General features: G+C 47.9%; 1 protein-coding gene across 2 annotated transcripts in view; it reads left to right on the top strand.

Annotated features, from left to right (window-relative positions):
- The first annotated feature begins 14,771 nt into the window (after positions 1 to 14,771).
- LOC139277457 (protein TMEPAI-like) overlaps positions 14,772 to 24,609 on the top strand; it is a 101,326-nt gene continuing 91,488 nt past the window's right edge. For both annotated transcript variants that reach the window (XM_070895932.1, XM_070895933.1), the window contains exon 1: positions 14,772 to 15,236. In XM_070895932.1, the coding sequence (XP_070752033.1) occupies positions 15,134 to 15,236 (103 nt within the window). In that variant the 5' untranslated portion in view covers positions 14,772 to 15,133. The remainder of the gene's footprint in view (positions 15,237 to 24,609) is intronic.

Consider the following 24,609-nt stretch of genomic DNA (forward strand, 5'->3'; position numbering starts at 1 on the left):
GTATGAGTTGAAAGTTCATCTCAGGAAGTTCCCAAATTTGATCCTGGGTCTGCATTGAATGATCTCAGCTGGGGTTGCTACATTTGGCCTCAGTGTCGCTGAGTTGGAGATTGCAATAATCAGGCAGGGTTCCTGATGATTGTGGAGTGACCTGCACCAGATTGTTTGTGTGTGCTCATTGAGGACAGAATTATGCTCAGAGGTGACACTCGCTGCCCAGACATATACATGAAGATGATCACTAGAGCAAAGTATCCAAGGGCTGCCTTGTTAGCTTGGTATGTGCATTTAATTGAATTTTAAATCACCTTTTCGAGACTCTCAGAAGTCTTACTTTTAAAAAATTGCTTTTGAGTGCTGTGACTGTGATGTAGGAAAATGCAGCTGTGTTTTACAAAACGCGAGATACCAGGTATGAGTGACCAGAGTGCTGACTGAAGGAGGAATACTGGTCAGGACACAAGGAGAACTTTCTGCTCCTTTTCAGATAATACTCTGGGATCTTTAACACCCACTAGAACAGGCATACAACGATCTCAGTTACATATCTCATCTAAATGATGGACCAGTAACAATGCAGCACTCCCTCAGTGCTGCAATGAAAGGTCAACTCAGCTCAAATCCTGCAGTGTGACTTCAGGATTATTAAGAGGATGGAATTATGGAAAAATGGCAGTATGGATACAAAATTGGCTCAGTGACGGGAAGCAAAGGGAAGCAAAGTGGGATGGATGCTTTTCAGACTGGGAGGTGGCTTTGGGTCCATTACTCTTTTCAATTTTTATAAACGACCTAGGCTCGAGTGTAGGGAGTAGCATTATAAAGTTTACAGATGATACGAAACATGGGAAAGTAGTAGATCATGATCAGAAGAAAGAAAGAAAGACTTGCATTTATATAGCGCCTTTCATGACCACCGGATGTCTCACAGCGCTTTACAGCCAATGAAGTACTTTTGGAGTAGTAGTCACTGTTGTAATGTGGGAAACACAGCAGCCAATTTGCGCACAGCAAGCTCCCACAAACAGCAATGTGATAATGACCAGATTATCTGTTTTTGTTATGTTGATTGAGGAATAAATATTGGCCAGGATTCCAGGTAGAATTCCCCTGCTCCTCTTTGAAATAGTGCCACGGGATCTTTTACGTCCACCTGAGGGGGCAGACAGGGCCCTCAGTTTAACGTCTCATCCGAAAGACAGCACCTCCGACAGTGCAGCACTCCCTCAGCACTGCACTGGATGTGTCAGCCTGGATGTATTTGCTCAAGTCCCTGGAGTGGGACTTATAGGCTTCAGGATGGCATAGACACGATAGAGAAATAGGCAGAAGATGGCAGATGGAGTTCAATGTGGAGTAGTGTGAAATCTTTGGGAGACTAATACGGGAAGACAGGATACTATAAATGGCACGGATTTTGAAAAGGGTAGATGAGCAGAGAGACCTTGGTGTACATGTACACAAATCCTTAACGGTGGCAGGGCAAGTTCATAAGGTGGTTAAAAAGCATATGGATTACTTGGGTTTATAAGTAGAGGCATGGAATATAAAAGCAAAGAGATAATGCAGGAACTTTATAACTCACTGGTTAGGCCTCAGCTGTAGTATTGTGGACAATTCTGGGCACCACACTGCAGGAAAGATGTAAAGGCCTTAGAAAGTGTACAGAGGTGGTTTACCAGGATGTTACCAGGGATAAGGGACTTCAGTTATGAAGAAAGGTTGGAAAAGTTAGGGCTGTTTTCCTCAGAACAGAGAAGGTTAAAAGAAAGACTTGGATTTATATAGCGTCTTTCATGACCACCGGACATCTCAAAGCTCTTTACAGCCAATGAAGTACTTTTGGAGTGTAGTCACTGTTGTAATGTGGGAAACATTGCAATGTAAGAAGTGACCTAATAGAGGTTTCCAAGATGATGAGGTTTTGATAGAATAGTTAGAGAAAAGCTGTTCCCTCTGGCAGGTGGGTCAATAACCAGAGGTCATCGATTTAAAAGATCTAGAGGGGAGATGAGGAGAATTTTTCTCATTCAGAGAGTTGTTCGGATCTGGAACGCTGTACCTGAAGAGGTGGTGGAAGCTGATTCTATCAATAATTTTAAAAGGGAGCTGGACAGGTGCTGAGGATGAAGAACTGACAGGGTTACGGAGAAAAGGCAGGGATATGGGACTCAACATATCTGCTCTTTCACAAAGCAGCACAGGCACGATGGGCCGAATGGCGGCCTCCCGTGCTGTAAGTTTCTAGGATTCGATGAAGTCACAATCTTCTGATTCAGGAGCAAAGGAGCTATCAATTGACTCTGTCAAAGGGAAGGTGGAAAAGTGAAAGCAATTGAAGGGAAAACATTATTTAATGGTTGTTATATATGTGGTCTTGTATTTACTCTGTACAGCCACCAGAGGGCTTATCCCCTGCAGTCCTAAGGGATCCCATAATCCCTTGGGAGCACATGTATTTAAGGAGGCTTCACAGTTTGGAGAGGCACTCTGGAGACCTGCAATAAAAGACTAAGGTCACACTTTACCTTGAGCTTACAGTATTTAGTCTGATTTTTTTTCCATACACAATAACTGGCAACGAGATACAGATAGCGAACCCAAAGATGCAGAGAACAGTGGGCATCCTGGAGAAATTTTTGGAGAGAGATGATTGGAAAACTTTTGTGGAGCGATTCGACCAATATTTTGTGGCCAACGAGCTAGATGGGGAAGAGAGCACTGCCAAACAAAGGGCGATCCTCCTCACCGTCTGTGGGGCACCAACGTATGGCCTCATGAAGAATTTGCTCACTCCAGCGAAACCCACGGAGAAATCATATGCTGATTTGTGCATACTGGTCCGAGAGCATTTGAACCCGAAGGAAAGCGTTCTGATGGCGAGGTACCGGTTCTACATCTACAAAAGGTCTGAAGGCCAGGAAGTGGCGAGTTATGTCGCCGAGCTAAGACGCCTTGCAGGACATTGCGAATTTGAAGGACATTTGGAGCACATGCTCAGAGACTTTTTCGTACTTGGCATTGGCCACGAAACCATACTTCGCAAACATTTGACTGTAGAGACCCCAACCTTGAGTAAGGCCATAGCGATAGCCCAGGCATTCATTGCCACCAGTGACAATACGAAGCAAATCTCTCAGCACACAAGTGCTGCTACAAGTATTGTGAACAAAGTGATGTTGTTTTCGAATCGTAACGTACAGGGCAGGTCACACATACCTGCAGCTGCATGTCCGCAGATGACTCAGAGTCCACCATCAAGGGTATGAATGAAAGGCCATTAACACCTTGTTGGCGCTGCGGGGTGATCATCGTTTCCATTCATGTTGATTCAAAGAGTACATTTACAAGGGCTGTGGAACAATGGGACACCTCCAACGAGTGTGCAGGCGAGCTGCAAAGCCTGTTAAACCTACAAACCACCATGTTGCAAAAGAGGACAGATCCACGGAGGATCACGATGAACCAGAGCCTCAGATAGAGGAAGCAGAGGTACATGGGGTGCAAACCTTCACCACGAATTGTCCCCCAATAAAGCTGAATGTTGAACTAAATGGACTCCCGGTGTCAATGGAGCTGGACACGGGCGCGAGCCAGTCCATCATGGGCAAAAAGACTTTCGAAAGGTTGTGGTGCAACAAGGCCTCAAGGCCAGTCTTAACTCCAGTTCGCATGTAACTAAGAACTTACACTAAAGAACTGATTCCTGTAATCAGCAGTGCTACCGTAAAGGTCTCCTACGATGGAGCGGTGCACAAGCTACCACTCTGGGTGGTACTGGGCGATGGTCCCATGCTGCTCGGCAGGAGATGGCTGGAAAAGATACGCTGGAACTGGGATGACGTCCGAGCACTATCGCCCGCTGACGACACTTCGTGTGCCCAGGTCTTAAACAAATTTCCTTCGTTGTTCGAACCAGGCATCAGGAAATTCCAAGGAGCAAAAGTGCAGATCCACCTAATTCCAGGGGCACGACCCATCCATCACAAGGCGAGAGCAGTACCATACATGATGAGAGAAAGTGTAGAAATCGAGCTAGACCAGCTGCAAAGAGAAGGCATCATTTCAACGATCGAGTTCAGTAAGTGGGCAGTCCTATTGTCCCAGTCCTCAAGGGAGACGGCACCATCAGAATCTGTGGCGATTATAAAGTAACTATCAATCATTTCTCCCTGCAGGACCAATACCCACTACCAAAGGCCGATGACCTCTTTGCAACGCTGGCAGGAGGAAAGACGTTCACGAAGCTGGATCTGACTTCAGTCTACATGACGCAGGAACTGGAGGAATCATGGAAGGTCCTCACCTGCATCAACATGCTAAAAGGTCTTTTTGTTTATAACAGATGCCCGTTTGGAATCCGATCAGCGGCAGCGGTATTCCAGAGAAACCTGGAAAGTTTACTGAAGTCGGTCCCGCACACCGTGGTCTTCCAGGACGACATCTTGGTCACAGGTCGTAACACAGTCGAGCACCTGCAGAACCTGGAGGAGGTTCTTAGTCGTGGGGCTCAGGTTTAAATGCTCGAAGTGCATTTTCTTGGCGCCTGAAGTGGAGTTCTTGGGAAGGAGGATTGCGACGGACGGCATCAGGCCCACCAACGCGAAGACAGAGGCAATCGAGAACGCACCGAGGCCACAACGTGACGGAGCTGCGGTCATTTTTAGGACTCTTGAACTACTTTGGTAACTTCTTACCGGGTCTCAGCACACTGCTAGAACCACTGCATGTCTTACTACGAAAAAGGAGCGAATGGGTTTGGGACAAAAGCCAAGAAAATGCCTTTGTAAAAGCAAGAAAATTGTTATGCTCAAGCAAATTGCTTGTGTTGTATGATCCATGCAACTGTTTGGTACTAGCATGTAATGCGCCGTCATATGGTGTCGGGTGTGTATTGCAACAAGCTAATGATTTCGGGAAGCTGCAACCGGTTGCTTATGCATCCAGGAGTCTGTCTAAGGCTGAGAGAGCCTACAGCATGATTGAAAAGGAAGCATTAGCGTGTGTCTATGGGGCAAAGAAAATGCATCAATACCTATTTGGGCTAAAATTCGAACTGGAAACTGATCATAAGCCACTTATATCCCTGTTTTCCAAGAGTAAAGGGATAAATACCAACGTATCGGCCCACATCCAGAGATGGGCGCTCACGTTGCCCGCATACAACTACGCCATCTGCCACAGGCCAGGCACAGAAAACTGCGCCGATGCTCTCAGTAGGCTGCCGTTGCCCACCACGGGGGTGGAAATGACGCAGCCCGCAGATCTAGCCATGGTTATGGAAGCATTTGAGAGTGAGCAATCACCCGTCACTGCCCGGCAGATCGAAACCTGGACAAGCCAGGACCCCTTATTATCTCTAGTCAAAAGCTGTGTACTTCACAGGAGCTGGTCCAGTGTCCCAGTGGAAATGCAGGAAGAGATAAAGCTGTTCCAGCAGCACAAAGATGAAACGTCTATACAGGCAGACTGCCTTCTGTGGGGCAATTGAGTAGTGGTCCCCAAGAAGGGCAGAGACACCTTCATCAGTGACCTCCACAGTACCCACCCAGGCATCGTAATGATGAAAGCGATAGCCAGATCCCACGTGTGGTGGCCCGGTATCGATGCGGACTTAGAGTCCTGCGTTCACAGATGTAATACATGCTCGCAGTTAAGCAATGTACCCAGGGAGGCGCCCCTAAGTTTATGGTTTTGGCCCTCCAAACTGTGGTCTACGTTACACGTCGACTATGCAGGCCCGTTCTTGGGTAAAATGTTCCTGTGGTTGTAAACGCTTGGTCCAAGTGGATTGAATGCGAGATAATGTTGGCTAGCATGTCCGCTGCCATTACTGAAAGCCTGCAGGCCATGTTTGTCACTCAATGCTTACCCGATGTCCTGGTGAGCGACAACGGGCCAGGTTTTACCAGCGCTGAGTTCAAAGAATTCATGACCCGTAACGGGATCAAACATGTCACATCTGCCCCGTTTAAACCAGCGTCCAATGGTCAGGCAGAGAGAGCAGTGCAAACCATCAAGCAAGGCTTGAAGAGGGTAACTGAAGGCTCACTGCAGGCTCGCCTATCCCGAGTCCTGCTTAGCTACCGCACGAGACCCCACTCACTCCCTGGGATCCCACCTACTGAACTGCTCATGAAAAGAGTACTTACGACAAGGCTCTCATTAGTTCACCCTGATCTACACGAACAGGTAGAGAGTAGGCGGCTTCAACAAAGTGCATACCATGATAGCGCAAATGTGTCACGCGAGATTGAAGTCAATGATCCTGTATTTGTATTAAATTATGGAAAAGGTCCCAAGAGGGGAGCAGTGTGTTTCGGGTCAAACTTTCAAATGGACTCATTCACCGGAAACACTTGGACCAAATCAAACTCAGATTCACAGACTATCCTGAGCAACCCACCTTGGACCCTACCTTTTTTGATCCCCCAACACACACACCAATGGTAACCGGCACCACGGTTGACCACGAAACAGAATGCATCATCCACAGCAGCCCTGCAGGGCCCAACATACCAGACAGCCCAGCAAAGCCAGCTGCACAGCAGCCCTGCAGGGCCCAACATACCAGACAGCCCAGCAAGGCCAGCTGCACAGCAGCCCAGCGAGGGCCCAACAAATGATTCAACAACACCACCTTTCACACCGAGACTGGCATGTATGTAACCTCTATGTAACATCACTGCAATACTGTATATACTTAAGCAATGCACACCTTGACCACAGGGGGTGAACTTGTGGGAGACACTCTTTACCTGGTCATCCAGGTACATAAAGGGAGGTCCCACGCAGGGTCATCACTTCTTGGTCCTGTGAATAAAGGTTCAGGTCATAGAGTGACCTTGTCCATAGAATGTGCCTCGTGTGGGTTTTGTGCCATTGAGTAAGGACATTACAGAGACGATCAACCAGGGCAAGAAGGTCCCCAGATCGACTCACATTGTAAATAGTTACTTGACTATTGGGGGGGAGTTTTTGTTATATATGTGGACTTGTATTTACTCTGTACCGCCACCAGAGGGCTCACCCCGTGGAGTCCCAAGGGATCTCATAATCCCTTGGGAGCACAGGTATTTAAGGAGGCTTCCAACGCGGCAGGGGATCAGAGAGTCAATATCATAAAAGAGACTCAGAGCCCCGCAGGCAGGCAAGGGCAGTTCGACACACCCCAGGCAGCAATAGACCCCAGAGTAGGTTTTCAACAGAGACAATGGCATTGCCCATCACAGTGGATGGGGTCATTGACACCCACTAACAGGGTACTTAAGAGCAGTCAAAGGGACAATCAGCGAGGAATGCCAGGTCATAGCTCCTTTGTTCACAACATTTGGAATTTCAGCTCATGCTGGAGGTGTGAGGGCAAACACTCTGCCAGGACTTGCAGGTTTCAACAATTTGTCTGCAGAAATTGCAACCTCAGTGACCATTTAGCTCGAATGTGCAGGAAGCCTGTAACCAGGCTAATTTATGAGGTGGATGGACCAGAAGAGGGGTCTGTGAGGCAGGATGACTCTTGGGGCAAATCAATGGATGCTGAAGTTCAGCGGGTTCATGTGGCAAACATTCACAGCTCATATAACAAAACGCCACCAACGATGATGAAGGTTTTATTAAACGGCATCCCTGTACGCATGGAGCTGGACACGGGGGCCAGCCAGTCACTCATGAGCGTTCAACAATTCGAAAAGCCAGTAAACCCAAACTAGAACGCATTGAGACACAACTATGGACGTATATCAAAGAAATCATTCCAGTACTAGGCAGTGCAATGTTGGCGGTCACACACAATGGATCATTGAACCGGCTGCAGCTCTGGATTGTCCCGGGCAATGGTCCCGCACTGTTGGGGAGGAGCTGGTTAGCTGAGATGAACTGGAAATGGTGGGATGTGCATGCAATGTCATCTGTGGAGCGAAGTTCGTGCTCACAGGTCCTACAGCAATTTGAGTCACTATTCCAACCTGGCGTCGGGACATTCAAAGATACCAAAGTAGTGATACGCATCACCCCGGACACCAGACCAGTGCACCACAAAGCCAGAGTATGTGATGCTGGAGAAAATTGAGAGCGAATTGGACCATTTGCTGAGAGAGGGCACCATCTCGCCCAGTGAATTCAGCGACTGGGCGAGCCCCATCGTTCCCATCCTAAAAGCGGATGATTCTGTCAGGATCTGTGGCGACTACAAGGCCACTATCAATCGGGTGTCCCCACAAGACCAATACCCGCTCCCGAGAGCGGAGGATCTTTTCGCCACACTGGCAGGCAGCAAGCTGTTTACCAAGTTGGATCCCACTTCAGCCTACATGACCCAAGAACTGGCCGACGAATCTAAACTACTGACCACCATCACTACGCACAAGGGACTGTTCGTTTACAATAGATGCCCGTTTGGCATTCGATCAGCGGCCGCGATTTTTCAAAGAAACATGGAAAGCCTGCTCAAATCCATTCCTGGAACAATCGTATTTCAGGACGACATCCTTATCACGGGTCGTGACACCGAGGAACACCTCCATAACCTGGGGGAGGTGCTACGCCAACTGGACCGGGTAGGCCTGCGACTCAAGATGTCTAAATGTGTGTTTTTGGCTCCTGAGGTTGAGTTCCTGGGCAGGAGGGTTGCTGCAGATGGGATTCAGCCCACCGAATCCAAAACAGAGGCGATTCGACGAGCGCCCAGGTCCGGCAACACATCGAAGTTGCGTTCATTTCTGGGACTCTTGAACTATTTCGGGAACTTTCTGCCGATCTTAAGCACGTTGTTGGAGCCGCTTCACATACTCCTGCGTAAGGGTTATGATTGGTTTTGGGGGGACTGTCAAGAACGGGCTTTCAATCGGGCACGGAACCTACTTTGTTCAAATAAGTTATTGAACCTGTACGACCGCTGTAAGAAATTGGTTCTGACATGTGATGCATCGTTCTATGGGGTTGGGTGCGTGTTGCAGCAGAGTAACGCTGAGGGCCAACTACAACCTGTGGCTTATGCTTCCAGGTCGCTCTCTAAAGCAGAACAGGGATATGGTATAGTTGAGAAGAAGGCACTCGCATGTGTCTATGGTGTAAAAAAAATGCATCAGTACCTTTTTGGCAGGAGGTTCGAATTAGAAACGGACTACAAGCCATTAACATCCCTGTTGTCAGACAGCAAGGCTGTCAATGCCAACGCGTCAGCTCGCATACAGCGATGGGCTCTCATGCTGGCTGCTTATGACTACTCCATCCGGCACCAGCCTGGCACCGAAAATTGCGCTGACGCGCTCAGCAGGCTTCCACTGGCCACCACTGAGGGGACAGCAGAACAAAGCGCTGAGATGGTCATGGCCGTTGATGCCTTTGACAGCGCAGGCTCCCCCATCACAGCCCGCCAGATCAAAATCTGGACAAACAGAGATCCCCTCCTATCCCTGATTAAGAAATGTGTCTTGACTGGGAATTGGGCGCCTGCACACGGAGCATGCCCTGAAGAGGTCAGACCGTTTCACAGGCGGGTGGATGAGCTCTCCATCCAAGCTGACTGCCTACTATGGGGCAGCTGGGTAGTCATGCCCCAGAGGGGCATCCAGGCATCGTGCTGATAAAGGCCATTGCCCGGTCACATGTTTTGTGGCCGAGAATTGATTCAGACCTGGAACACTGTGTTCGCAGGTGCATGACGTGTGCCCAGCTGGGTAATGCCCCCAGGGAGGCCCCGCTCAGCCCATGGCCCTGGCCCACCAGGTCATGGTCACGTATTCATGTAGACTACGCGGGCCCGTTCATGGGAAAAATGTTTCTCATTGTGGTTGATGTGTACTCGAAATGGATCGAGTGCATCATTTTGAATTCATGCACGACATCCACCACTGTGGAGAGTCTACGTGTGGTCTTTGCAACCCACGGCTTGCCGGACATCCCTGTTAGCGATAATGGCCCATGTTTCACGAGCTACGAATTCCGGGAGTTCATGTCGGGCAATGGCATCAACCATGTCAGGACAGCACCGTTCAAGCCGATCTCCAATGGCCAGGCGGAAAGTGCAGTCCAAATCATTAAACAAGGCATGCTCAGGATTCAAGGACCCTCCCTTCAATGCCGCCTATCGCGTCTCCTGCTGACCTATAGGTCCCGACCGCACTCGCTCACGGGGGTCCCGCCCACTGAGCTACTTATGAAACGAACACTCAAAACTCGGTTGTCCCTCATTCACCCAGTCCTGACCGACATAGTTGAGGGCAAGCACCAGTCCCAAAACGAGTACCATGACCGAAATTCAAGGGGGAGATGTATAGAAATAAATGACCCCGTATTTGTCCTCAATCACGCCGTGGGGCCCAAATGGCTTGAGGGTACTGTAATAGACAAAGAGGGGAACAGGGTCATCGTGATTAAACTTAACAATGGGCAGATATGCCACAAGCATCGGGACCAAGTAAAAAAAAGGTTCAGCGTGGATACTGAGGAACCTGAGGAAGATCATGAGATGGTGCTCACACCACCACCAGTGAACGAGCAACAAGAACATTCAGCAGCATGCACAGTCCCTGCGGTCAGCCCGGACAGGCCGGAATCACCACAAGTGACAGACACTCACGCCAAGGTTCAACAACCAGAGCCCCAACTGCGGCGCTCCACGAGGGAGCGTAGACCACCTGAAAGACTTAACCTATGATCCCAATAACACTTTGGGGGGGGGGGGGGGGAGGTGATGTCATGTATGTAACCTCTATGTAACACAACTGCAATACTGTATATACTTAAGCAATGCACACCTTGACCACAGGGGGTGAACTTGTGGGAGACACTCCTTACCTGGTCATCCAGGTACATAAAGGGAGGTCCCACGCAGGGTTTTCACTTCTTGGTCCTGTGAATAAAGGTTCAGGTCATAGAGTGACCTTATCCATAGAATGTGCCTCGTGTGGGTTTTGTGCCATTGAGTAAGGACATTACAGAGATGATCAACCAGGGCAAGAAGGTCCCCAGATCGACTCACATTGTAAATAGTTACTTGACTATTGGGGGGGAGTTTTTGTTATATATGTGGACTTGTATTTACTCTGTACAGCCACCAGAGGGCTCATCACCTGGAGTCCCAAGGGATCCAATAATCCCTTGGGAGCACAGGTATTTAAGGAGGCTTCACAAGTTGGAGAGGCACTCTGGAGACCTGCAATAAAAGACTAAGGTCACACTTTACCTTGAGCTCACAGTGTTCGGTCTGACTCTTTCTCCATACACAACAATGGTGATACTGAGTTCAGCTTTTTCTTGTGGGCACTTTAGTAAAATTGAAGCTGGGGTTATTCTCCTTGGAGCATAGAAGGCTAAGAGGAGATTTGATAGAAGTATTTAAAGTCATGAAGGGTTTAGGTAGAGTAAATAAAGAGAAACTATGTCCAATGGCTGAAGGGTCGATAACCAACGGGCACAGATTTAAGGTGATTGGCAAAAGAACCAGAGGCAACATAAGAACATAAGAAATAGGAGCAGGAATAGGCCATACGGTCCCCTGAGCCTGCTCTGCCATTTAATACAATCTTGGCTGATCTGATCATGGACTCGGGTCTACTTTCCTGCCCGCTCTCCATAACCCCTTTTTCACTTACCAGTTAAGGAAAAGGTTTTTTTACCCAGAGTGGTTAGGATTTGGAATGGACTCATTTCAGGGTACCCACAGCATAACTAATACCACCTATTTCCACCTCCATAACATCGCCTGCCTCTAGAGTTGACTATTCCAACGCACTCCTGGCTGGCCTACCACATTCTATCTTATGTAAACTAGAGGTGATCCAAAACTCGGCCGCCGTGTCCTAACTCGCACCAAGTCCTGCTGACCCATCACCCCTGTGCTCACCGACCTGCTTTGGCTTCATGTTAAGCAACAGCTCGATTTCAAAATTCTGGTCTTTATTTTAAAATCTCTCCATGGCCTCGGCCCTCACCTATCTCTGTAATCTCCTCCAGCCCCATAATCCCCCTGGGATATCTGTGCTCCTCTAATTCTGCCCTTCTGAGCAACCTTGATTATAACTGCTCAACCATTGGTGGCCGTGCCTTTTATTGCCTGGGCCCCAAGCTCTGGAACGCCCTGCCTAAATCTCTCTGCCTCTCTACTTCTCTTCCCTCAATATTTATCTCTCAATCAACATAACAAAAAAACAGATTATCTGGTCATTATCACATTGGCTGTTTGTGGGAGCTTGCTTGTGCACAAATTGGCTGCTGCATTTCTCACATTACAACAGTGACTACACTCCAAAAGTACTTCATTGGCTGTAAAGCGCTTTGAGATGTCCGCTGATTGCGAAATGCGCTATATAAATCCAAGTCTTTCTTTTTTACCTTCTTCAAGACGCTCCTTAAAACCTACCTCTTTGACCAAGCTTTTGGTCACCTGCCGTAATTTCTCCTTACGTGGCTCAGTGTCAAGTTTTTTGTCTCATAATACTCCTGTGAAGCACCTTGAGACATTTCATGTTAAAGGCGCTATATAAATACAAGTTGTTGTTGTTGGACTGCCTGATGGGGTGGTGGATACAGAGACAATAGTAGCCTTCAAAAGGGAGTTGGATAAATACTGGAAGGAGAAAAATTTGCAGGGATATGGGGAAAGAGCGGGGGAGTGGCAATAACTGGATTGCTCTTCGAAAGAGCTGGCATAGATTCGATGGGCCGAATGGCCTCCTTCTGTGATGTAACATTCTATGAATCTATGTGTGTTCTTTCAGAAACCATAGCGGTGGGGCTTGTCAGGGATATTGGCAATCGTGAAGGAATATACACCGACACCTGCTTGATATCCTTTAGTGTAATAGAAAGATCTAACGTTGCTGAAATGTGCCAGGCTGGGAGATCAGTGCCACGGAACTGAGTGAACCGACCGCTTCGATTCATTTGAGGGAAGCCCTTCTGTTTGCATTGGAAAGGGAGGGTTCATGTCTGTCTGCTTTTTTTTGTGGCTTTGTTTTGTTTTCTAATCCACTCCCAGTTGCAGACACACACCAGGCATTAAGTCCAAGTACAAATGCAGACAACAATCGCTGAGAAAGCCACAGGCTTCTTTCAGCTGGTTGGCGGATAGCCCATCCACTGGGCAACCGTGACCAGCCAAGCACAAAGGACAGACTAAACGCTCCACTCCCCCCCCCTACCCTACCTCACCTCCTGGGGGAAATCTCACCCTCACATCGAGGGTGGGGGGGGATGATTTTCAATTCATTTATCAGCAATATCCAGATCACTCACACCACACTTTCCCCGGGAGCTGTAAGAGGATCCAACGCCAAAAAACATCGAGTTTATATAATGGGATTTGCACGCAGCTTGCGGATAATAAGACTCTCGGGTGTCAGCAGGGGGCTGCAGACTGGAAACTTCGCGTCGGGTTTTGTTATTTGCACCTAAGCTTTCATGCTCTTTTTGCCACTTGCATTAATCTTCATACTTCCTATGATTCTGTTTCTAAATTCTCATTTTTACTAATCGCCTTTACTGTATTAGTCTGGAGGAAGTGGGTGATTTCAGACGAGGGCGGTGGAGAGAGACTGGGTGTCTATTCGGTTTGTATCACTTTCGGGTCAAAGTAAGGTTACGCTTTACAAGAGCAGATTGCCTTGTAAAGTCTGTCTGAATACACAGACGTTCCCCTCCCCCAGCTACAGCCCTTTTTTTGTTTGCATTGGTTACTAGGATGAGAGCTGTGTGTATACGAAGGGCAAGGGAAAATGTAATCAAGGTTGCTGCATCCTGTTTGCCTTGGTGTTTGTTCCCCCTTCAGCTCTGCAAGTCACTCTGTATTGAAATCTCAAAACGTCAGCCCCGATATTGACCTAGTTTAATCTTTTTTGCAAACTTTGCTCCCCCTTTGACAACTTTTAAAAGTTAGGAAAGTGCTTTATGTTTTTTTTGAAAGTCCTCCAAATGGTTCATTTCACCAAGACACAAAGATGGCAGTGTTTGTGTTTATTTATTTTAGCATCAGCAAACACTCAGGCTTTGCCAAGAGTTCAATTACTTTGACTATCAAACTGCGATAAAATGACTACATTTTCAATATCGCCGGATTAATTTATTTGAAGCTAGCTGTATCACTCAGTTGGCTTTCAGATTGATGAGCCAAAAAAGTATAAAATGCTGTACAGTATTTGCAGGCTGCGTTTTTTCTTTCGAGCATAAAATATCTTTAAGAGACTTTGGGCAAACTTTCAAGGTCTTTTTCCCCCTCCCTCCCATTTCCTGTGCTCACTTAAAACAAACACAAGCGGCGCTGACCCACGTGTGCGCCCCAGTAGCGCCCGCCTTCCCGGGCCCCCACCGCCCAATGACAAAGCGGCAGACTCCGGAGCGCGGCGTTTCCATTGGGTGCGACCGCCGTCAATCAATCCCGCGACGTGTCAAATTCGGGCCCCGCCCACCCTCCTGGTCTCTTGTGTCAAAACTGCTTCTGAAACCCCGCCCCTGTTCTGCCCCGCCATTGGTTCAATCTGCCGCCCCCATACTCCCCGCCAATGGCAGCCAGGCTCGTGAACTTGTCATTGGTCGGCGCTCCACGTCAATCAGCCGGCTGAAGCGAGCGCGCCCCGTCTGGGGCGGTGACGTCATAAAAGCGAACTCGAACTCCTTCGGTCCCCCCCGCGTGCCGCCCCCGTCCTGTTTTAATTGGTCGCGACGCGCAGGGAAGGCGGTAGGCGATTGGTGCGGCCGCGCCGTCAATCAAATCGGAGGCGGGGTTCCCGGGAGCTGGGGGGGGGGTTTGAGTGGCACCTGGGGCTGAGCGAGCGCTGCGCTACTTTGTATGTCTCAGTGTATCCGAGGGGAGAGCAGCAGACACAAAGTGGCACTTGGTGTTACCCGAGCCGGCAGACAGGGACAGGGAGAGAGGGGGAGAGAGAGAAAGAGGCACACAGACACCAGACCAACACTCCACCCTCTCACTCCTCGACTATGCTTCCTCACAACTGAGCAGACAGCCAACCACCTTCCCCTGTTCCAGGGGCCAGCCAGCGCTCAGCCAGCCAAGGCTCCTCTCCCAAACCCCGGGGGGCGCCTGGCTGCCCCCTTCTCAATTGCATTTAATTCTGTTTTTTTTAAGTTTATTTATTTTTTCTTATCCCACCCCACCCCCTCTCTTCTCAAACATTAAATGTACAACTTGATGGGTCTGAACAGCACAGCCGCAACGAATCAGCCCAATGTCTCCTGCACATGCAACTGCAAACGCTCTTTGTTCCAGAGTATGGAAATCAGTGAGTACTCTCAACAATTTTTTAAACCATTGTTGTATAACCATTTACTTTAAACACGGTAACGTTACTGGCGGTTTTTTTAAAAAAAGCTTGTGATTGTTGGCATTTGTAACATAAAGAGCCCCCACCTCTTCCTTCCCCTTTTAGTCAGGGATGGGGGCGGGGGGCTGTCTGGCAGTGTTGTTAATTAAAACGGCGTCTCCCGAGCCCTCAGACTGCCTACACTTTTCGCTCCTGTCAGAGTTTGTGCTGTCTTTTATTTAAATGGTGTTTGGGCTTTATCGTGTGTGTGTGTGTGTGGCTCCCTCACTTTTTTTTTGAAGCGGCCAGGAGAAGAGGGTTTTGGGGGGGGGGCGGGGGAAAGCTGCTTGTGTCTCTGATTTCCCCCCTTCCCCCTGCCTCTTGGCCAAGTTCGCGGCCACAAAAAGCAGCCAAGACCCTGACTTTACAAAAAAAAGGCGTCTGCTTCTCTCCCTCTCCTGTGAGAACGCCCTGTGTCTCTTCGGGGAAGCTTTGGGGACACTTTCGGTTTCTATTTAATATATAAAAAAAAACAGTTTTGTTTAAAAAAAACGTTTAGTCAGCCATCGGCTAACCTCTCCTGACTCTCAGTCCAGGGTGTCCCTCGCCGAAGGTGTGTTTTCTCTCGCCCGTTTTGTATCTTTTCCTCTCTTTCCCCCCCCCCCCCCCCCCCCACTCCCTTTGATCTGTGAATGTTTGGTCTTTCTGGTGTCGGTCTATACTTGATTAGAGGCGTTAGTCCAGTCACACCCACTGTATCATCAGATAACCCTGTCATGCAGTGTATTCGAAATACACTGAACACTCTTGTCATTCCTCATAATTCAATACCAAAAGAGAGAAGTTAAAGGGATTTAATTTAAAAAGAGCTCTCAGCCCTTTCTGCACCGTACCGTCTCAGTATCATTTCATATTTGGTAAAAGTTGAGTCATTTTTTCAAGATCTGGCTCCACTGAAGGATAACTTACATTCTGTAAAATATAACTCCTTTTAGATTTTAATAATACAAATGATACAAACTTTTTGGGTGAAATTGTGTTGCACTATTTTGACCAAACATTTTAGAATGAGCAGTGCTGTCCTCAATCAAAATTATAACAATTTTGGGATTATTGGAACATTAAGATCACTCAAGTTGAGACTTTTCAGATGCTTCAATCTTTTTGAATCTCACATTCTCCAGTTACTCAGCTGACAAGTGTCTTCTTAGTGCAGTAGGCAGCGTGTCAGTCTCATAATCTGAAGGTCCTGAGTTCGATCCTTAGAGAAGGCGTTGATACTTGCATAGAAGTTTTTCCTTCTTTCATTTCAGCTGCATTCATGCAAAAATCGGAAAGTTTTGCTGCGACAGCACACCAAAGGATTTGATGTCCCTCAGCCTGCGGTGACCTTCAGAAGCAGATGGGCTCACACCACACCTGACACAACTCTTGCGTCTGAACAATTACCCGAGCCAAAAGAAAAGTGGAGAATGCGGGCTTGTATTTTCTGTGATGTAAGGGGCTGAGTCTAGTTTGCTTGCTGGTTGACCAGTTACTCAATAGTGCCGGGTTGTCAGGTTTCGGGGTGCAGTTTACAGGCCAATCTGGTGTGTGTGTGTACAGCTCAGCATTACTCAGTCATTCACTGTCACAATGTACAGATCCCAATGTAAGCGCATCATTTTTGCCATCTGCCAAGATTTCTCAAATCAGGATTCGACTGTCAGATGTTTCTGTGAGAGTTGAGGATTAAGATATCTTGTGTATTTTTCCCCCCCTCTTAAAACATGCCATTCAGAACATGGGCTCTGTTAATTCTTATAGTTGCCGATCATTATCAAACATTTATTTGTTGGGACACGGTGATGCGCTGTATCTGGAGATCTGTTCCTTTTTTAAAAAAATTGTAAATTGTCCTTTATGATCTATTGCCGTACACTATTTTACATGCTATATTTATATAGTGTATACAATACACAGTGCAGGTGATAGCAAATGAACTTGGTCAGTGCTCTTCAGGCAACTATGGTTGATGATTCTAGACAGTGATGGTAATATTGGGGTGTACGAATACACTTGCCTGCTGTATTAGTCTAGCAGATTTTGCACTGTCAAATTTTGGGGTGGGGGCATAGGAAAGGGGTAAGTGTGATTTCCCCCCCACTCTTTCATAAGGATCTATACATTAGAATCTGTTTTTATCATTTACCTTTGGTGCAAAGATGTCACGTTTCCTTCCACACTGCTGGCTTTCGTGTGAGCTGTGTGTGTGAGCTGTGTGTGTGAGCTGTGTGTGTGAGCTGTGTGTGTGAGCTGTGTGTGTGAGCTGTGTGTGTGAGCTGTGTGTGTGAGCTGTGTGTGTGTGAGCTGTGGCTCAGTGGGCAGCACACTCGCCTCTGAGTCAGAAGGTTGTGGGTTCGAGTCTTGAGCACAAAAAAAATCTAGGCTGATACTGCACTCAGAGGTGCTGTCTTTAGGATGAGATGTTAAACCTGTTCTCTCCAGGTGGATGTAAAAGATCCCATGGCAGTATTTGAAGAAGACAGGGGAGTTATCCCTGGAGTCCTGGCCAATATTTATCCCTCAATCAACATTACTGGTCATTATCACACTGCTGTTTGTGGGAGCTTGCTTGTGCACAAAAATTGGCTGCCGCATTTCCTACATTATAACTCTAAATGTACTTCATTGCCTGTAAAACACTTTTTAAGTGGTCATGAAAGGTGCTATATAAATCCAAGTCTTTTTATTCTAATCAACATTGTGACTAACTGGCAGGTGAGGGGCTTTTCAGATTCTAGTCAATAGTGTTTGTAGCTGTTTCATTTACGATCGATTGATGAAACCCCCTCCGGGTGTGTTCCTGGGAGTAGCAAATCCCGCTTATAATCCGCTACAGCTTTAGGAATCGAGCGATCCTCCCAAGATCAGGGTATCTTGTCTCTGGGAGGTGGGGTAAGAGAGCCCCTTTTGACGGTTCAATTTTTAATATGATTATTCTGCTGTCCTTTTTGTGGACTTTAATTTTGTTCCACCACTAGAATCACAATCTGCATGACAGGCATCAGTTTCTTTTGGAAAGACTGACTGTTATTTGGCAGTGTAGGCACGTAACTGAGGAATAAACCCTTTTTATAGAAATCACCGCACGTTTTTAAGTGTTGAGAAACAGAAGTAAAACAGTCCAAAATTTGTTTAAAGCATAATATGCAAAATTTGGACAAAATGTAATGGTATAGTATCTTCTTCTCCCTCCTTGCTTCTATATTACAACAGTGACTACACTCCAAAAGTACTTCATTGGCTGTAAAGCGCTTTGAGACTTCCGGTGGTCATGAAAGGCGCTATATAAATCCAAGTCTTTTTCTATAGTGCCCTGTTCTCTTTCGCACCCCAACCCCACCATTCACGTTGCAGGGCACCATGTGAGAGGTGGTTAGGGCGAATAGCATCCATTTTGTCCCCCTGCACCCCCCCCCTCCCCCCCCCCCCCCCCCTCGGCCAGGAGCTGAGAACTGGTCGTCTAGTGAATCATGGATATGACTGCACATCAGCCGGTTCATTCGTGCACCATCCTGAGTGGCTGCAGTTTGGGGGAGGGGTGCAGCATGGAGGGAGGGGATGGGGGCGGCCGGGCGGGCGTGTGGTGACTGTCAATGTGACTAGTCTCTGGGGCAGAGGCTTAAGTATCCTGTAGTGTCGGAGATTGGCAAGATTCCCCGGGCAGTGCCCTCCTTGCCAGTCGGCAGCAGGCTGTCGTGTTCCGGCAGCAAAGCCGATCAGAATTGGAGCTCGGCAAAGGGTGGTGGAATAAAATCTGAATCCTGGGATGTGCCCCATTGGGAAGAGACCCTGTTTGGAAATGCAAGCTGTGCTGATTCCTGCTCTTCCAGTTTCTCCTTCCATTTAAACCTGAGTCAGTGAATCCTTGCCCCAGTGTAGGCAGTCGCTCGAGGTCGAGGATGACTTGCTTCCACACTAAAAATGATTACTCAGGTGACTGATGAACTCAAATAAACAGTGAAAGAAGCCTGTGCGTGAATTCTTTTAACATGGGGTGGCCGTTGCACACCAGCCACCATACAGGCTCGACGGAGCAAGGTCTTGATCCAATGGCAAGGGGATCCAAGACGACTGGAGACAAGGCTCTGCCACATGTGCCAATACTTGCACACAAACTCAAACATAGTCCTACTGTCCTCCTTCCACAGGGCCTCTCTCTATGTGGAATTCATAGCATGCAATGTGAACCTCACGACCTCACAGCCTCGTTATTGGCCCATGCTGCGCCTTCCCTTGGTCTTGTCCACGCTGCCCCACCTCTGGGCTCTGACCTCTCCACTCCTCCTCGCCGCTTCTGACCTCTGCTCCTGCTCCTGGGTCCCGGCTCCACCAAGCTCCAAGAGATGCCACCAATCATCTATCTGCATTCTGATGTAGTCCAATTTTGTCGTCCACTTTGGTTTTGTCTCTCTCGCTCTCTCTCTCTCGACTGTTGATTCTGCTGGTGCGGTGACTTGTTTTTTTTGATTTGCCCCCAGCTCCAGCCTCACGCTCTGGGTGGTTGAGGGGTGGATGCTGAGTCAGCGCCTTTAATGTAGTGGTCAAATTTTTTTTAAAAGCCCGACTTTGTGGGACACTCGGAGGACAATACCAACAGGATGACAGTCCTCCAGTACATCTCTCAATTAGCCATTGGTTAAGTCTGATGATGGACCGTGAGTGTCGGTGCACAGTCTGTTTGACTGCAGGACCCATTACAGTGAAGTGTAACCCTCTTTAACTCGCACTAAGTCCCGTTCACCCATCACCCCTGTGCTCGCTGACCTGCATTGGTTCCCGGTCCAGCAACACCTTTTTTTAAAGTTCTCATCCCAAATTCCTTCATGGCCTCACCCCTCCCTATTTCTGCAATCTTACCCAGACCCACAACCCCCTGAGATATCTGTGCTCCTCAAATTCTGCCCTCTTGAGCATCACCGATTTTAATCGCTCAACCATTGATGGCCGTGCCTTCAGCTACCTAGGCCCTAAGTGCTCTTTTCCTAATCCATTGCCAGTGTGCAACACTCCTGGATCAGCCAGTTGGAAAGGGCGAAGGAGCGGCGAGAGATTGCAGAGCAATGTGATCAGGGCCCGGAAGAGACGTGGAATCATGTCACCCTCACTTCAAAGGACCACCGAAGAAGCAGCAGCAGCTCTGGAACTCCCTCCCTAAACACCTCTGCCTCTCTACCTCTCTTTCCTCCTTTAAGACGCTCCTTAAAACCTACCTCCTTGACAAAGATTTTGCTCATCTGCCCTAATCTGCAGTGTCACCTGTGGCTCAGTGAGTAGCACTCTCATCTGAGTCAGAAGGTTGTGGGTTCAAGTCCCAGAGATTTGAACATGAAAAATCTAGGCTGACACTCCAGTGCAGTACTGAGGGGCTGCTGCACTGTCGGAGGTGCCGTCTTTCGGATGAGACGTTAATCCGAGGTCCCGTCTGCTCTCTGATCCCATGGCACTATTTCGAAGAAGAGCAGGGGAGTTATCCCAGGTGTCCTTTAACCAGAACCAGAACTTGAACCTGTTTGTCCATTTGTTGGTAACATGGTAAGACAAAAAGCAAAGTGTTCCCGTGTTTTTTGATCATTTGTGAGTGTTTTACTTCCTTGTTTACGGAATGCTGGTCAATGTTTGTTAATTAAATATACACGCGTGTAGTGCATTTATCTGGATTGTGTAACTAACATTAATGCGTGTGGCTAAAACGGTATCGTCACCTGTGGTTAGTCAGTGATTTCTATTGGACCCCACACACACACACACTTGCCCTGCTTTCGCTGGGGTTTCAACAGAGTGAAGGTTGGTTGGGCTGTGAAAGTTTGTTCCTGTGCCCACTTGAACTATGGACACTACGAGAGGCTGCCCTTAGGCTGTGCCTGGAGAGAGCATATTGAGCTGTGTAACATTACGGGCCGCCATGGTGTCAACTGTGGCTCAACACTCGCCTCGGAGTCAGAAGGTCGAGGGTTCAAATCCCACTCCAGGGACTTGAGCGCCTAAAAAATCTAGGCTGACACTCCAGTGCAATGCTGAGGGAGTGCTGCACTGTCAGAGGTGCCGTCATTTGGATGAGACATTAAACCGAGGTCCCGTCTGCTCTCTCGGATGTAAAAGATCCCATGGCACTATTTCAAAGAAGAGCAGGGGAGTTATCCTCAGAGTTCGGGCCTATATTATCCCTCAATCAACATAAAACAAACAGATTATCTGGTCATTATCACATTGCTGTTTGTGGGAGCTTGCTGTGCGCAAATTGGCTGCTGCGTTTCCCACATTACAACAGTGACTGCACTTCACAGGTACTTCATTGGCTGAAAAGTGCTTTGAGACGTCGGGTGGTCATCTCAAAGCATATAAATCCAAGTCTGTCTTTTTCTCTATCTCCTTGTCTGGCTTGGTGTGAAAATTTTGTTTGATAACGCTCGTGTGAAGTGCTTTGGGTCATTTTACTACATTAAAGGTGCTATATAAATACAAGTTGTTCCTCCTCATTAGCCTGGGGATATGAGAATCAGCTGAATCCCCACTGTTGCCTGTGGCTTTTTTAAAAAACAATCTTTGCTGAACTTTATTCCCTGGATGTATTTCAAAATGGTCCCATAGACTGGTTTTGTTTTACTGGGGGGGTGGGCTGATGGTTAAGGTATGTATGTTGTGGCAGCTCGAGTTACCTGCTACCTGGTTAAGGGTCAATGTTAGTGCTTCGGCATGGGTGACTTTGAGACTTATTCTAGTAGTGTAGTGTCTGCTGTTATTATACAGCACGGAAGGAAACCCGTTGGCCCATCGTGCCTGTGCCGGCTCTTTGAAAGAGCGATCCAATTAGTTCTACTCCCCTGCTCTTTCCCCATAGTAAGTTATTACTTTTCAAGTACCTGTATATATCAAATTCCCTTTTGATAGTTACTATTCAATCTGCTTCCACCACCCTTTCAGGCAGTGTTCCAGATCGTAAAGACTCACTGCATTAAAAAAAGTTCTCCTCATCTCCACCCCTAGTTCTTTTGCCAATTACCTTAAATCCGTGTCCTCTGGTTACCGAAACCCCTGCCACTGGAAACCGTTTCTCCTTATTTACTCTATCAAAATCCCTCATTATTTTGAGCGGAGGAGACGGGAGGGGGAGCAAAGGAGGAGACGGGAGGGGGAGCTGGAGAGGGGATGGGGGTGGAGACGAGAGGGGGAGCGAAGGAGATGAGGGGGGGGGAGGGTCGGAGTGGGGGGGGAGGAGGGGAAGCTGGGGAGGGTCGGAGAGGGGGGGAGGGGAAGCTATGGAGGGTCGGAGTGGGGGAGGCGGGAAGATGGAAGAGACTAGATCGGGGTGAGTGGCAGTAGGAGGGGATGGGTGAAGGGAGCAGAGAGAGCTGTGGGAGAATTCCAGGCACCTGTGAAGTGAGACCAGTTTTGGGCGAGCTGCCACCCTTCGCCAATCACTGGAACCCTTCACAGGCTGTGGTCACTGCCCGTCTATTTACCAGGCAGCACGATGACATCAGGCTTCTTTAGGCCAAGGGTTGTTGATCAAACGGTACACTCGCCCTCAGTCTGGGCTTCTGTTCATGTCACGCTGACACTGGTATTGATGCAGAGAAAAAGAAAAAACTTATTTATTTAGTACGTTATACCGTCTCTCAGAAATATCCCAAAGGCCCTCCCATGCAATGAGTTGCTTGGAAGTGCAGTCACTGTGTTGTTATTTGGATGCATGTGGTAGCCATTTTGCACACAAGAAGATCCAACAAACAGCAATGCGGTGAATGGCCTTTAAAGCTGTTCTTCATGGTGATGGTTGAGGGAGGAATGTTGGCCCAGACACCAGGAACACTCGCTTTTTGTTCTGAATAGCGCCATGGGATTTTTAAAGTCCTCCTGAACAAGCCGATAGGTTTAGCATCACATCCGAAAGAGGGCCCTTCTGACAGTACAGCGCACCTTCGGTGTGGCATTAAAATTTGAGCCCAAATTGTGTGCTCAATCTGTGGGGCTTGAAGCTGCAACCTTCTGATTTAAAGATGAGAGCGCATGAGTTCTGCCGATGTGCTGGCCAACACCTCCAGAATAGATTGTTGTTTGTGGCACCTTGCTTTGCGCAAACTGGCTGCCGCATTTGCTGTACTTCAAAAGTATCTCATTGGCTGGGAAGAGCTTTATGATGTCCTGTGGATGTGAAAGATACTATATATCTGCGAGTTCTGCTAAAGGTGCATTGTATCTGCTGGAGAGAGTGGGACTTGCAGCTTGGTTATAGCACAGCTGGGTGCAGAGTAAATCCACCTGCACTGAGTTCTGATCAGGGAAGAATTTCCTTTTGAATGATTCTTGCATCTTACAACAGCCAAACTTCTGATAAGTACTGAGTTAGTGCTGCTTTGTAGGCAGTTGTACACTGGACTTGTCCCCACAGGAGAATACTCAAACATACTTCCCACGGGACCCTCCCTGCCAGTGCAGGGGACAGTCTGCTATCCTGTCAGACTGACCATGAGAGAATGTAATAATCTGTTCAACACATGTCCCACGTGACCCCATAGTTGGATCGTGACTCTACTGGCACTATTACATAGCACGGTGTTACTGTAGATTCAGGCAAGCGAGGGGCTTGTGAAGCATTTGAACTATGTCCACTCGAGCAGCAAGAAGCGGCCAGCAATGCAGTTCTGGATTCTGCCTCTCCAAACTTGGGTTGTGTTTGGAAAAAGCATTTCGAGCTGTGCAACAATGGGTTGAAGAGCTCGCTGGTGGTTGAAAGGGTGGGAGCACTTTGAAATGATATTTCACACATCACTCTGCAGCTCCTAACCTGTGCTCGCTGACCTGTATTGGAGGTCCAACAAAGCCTTGATTTTAAAATGATTATCCTTGTTTTCAAATCCCTCCAATGCCTCGCCCCTCCCTATCTCTGTAATCTCCTCCAGCCCTACAATCCTCCAAGATCTTTGTGCTCGTCAGATTCTGGCCTTATGCGCATCCCTCATTTTCTTCACCCGACCATTGGTGACCATTCCTGGGCCCTTTCCTCTGGAATTCCCTCCCTAGACCGCCATCTCTTGACCTCCTTTTTAAGACTCTCCTTGAAACCTACCTCTTTGGCCAAGCCTTTGGTCACCTGTCCTAATGTCACCTTATGTGGCTCAGTATTAAATGTTTGATTTTATGCTCCTATGAAGTGCATTGGAACGTTTTACAACATTAAAGGCACTATATATATAAATGTACGTTGTTGAATTGCATGGTATTAAAGCTTATTGATAAGTTTAGGACAGAGAGCAGGAGAAACATTTCTTTACACAGGAGTTTGTGGGGCTGTGGCATGTGCTATAGC

This window comes from Pristiophorus japonicus, chromosome 12 (assembly GCF_044704955.1).
Source record: "Pristiophorus japonicus isolate sPriJap1 chromosome 12, sPriJap1.hap1, whole genome shotgun sequence".
Lineage (NCBI taxonomy): Eukaryota > Metazoa > Chordata > Chondrichthyes > Pristiophoridae > Pristiophorus > Pristiophorus japonicus.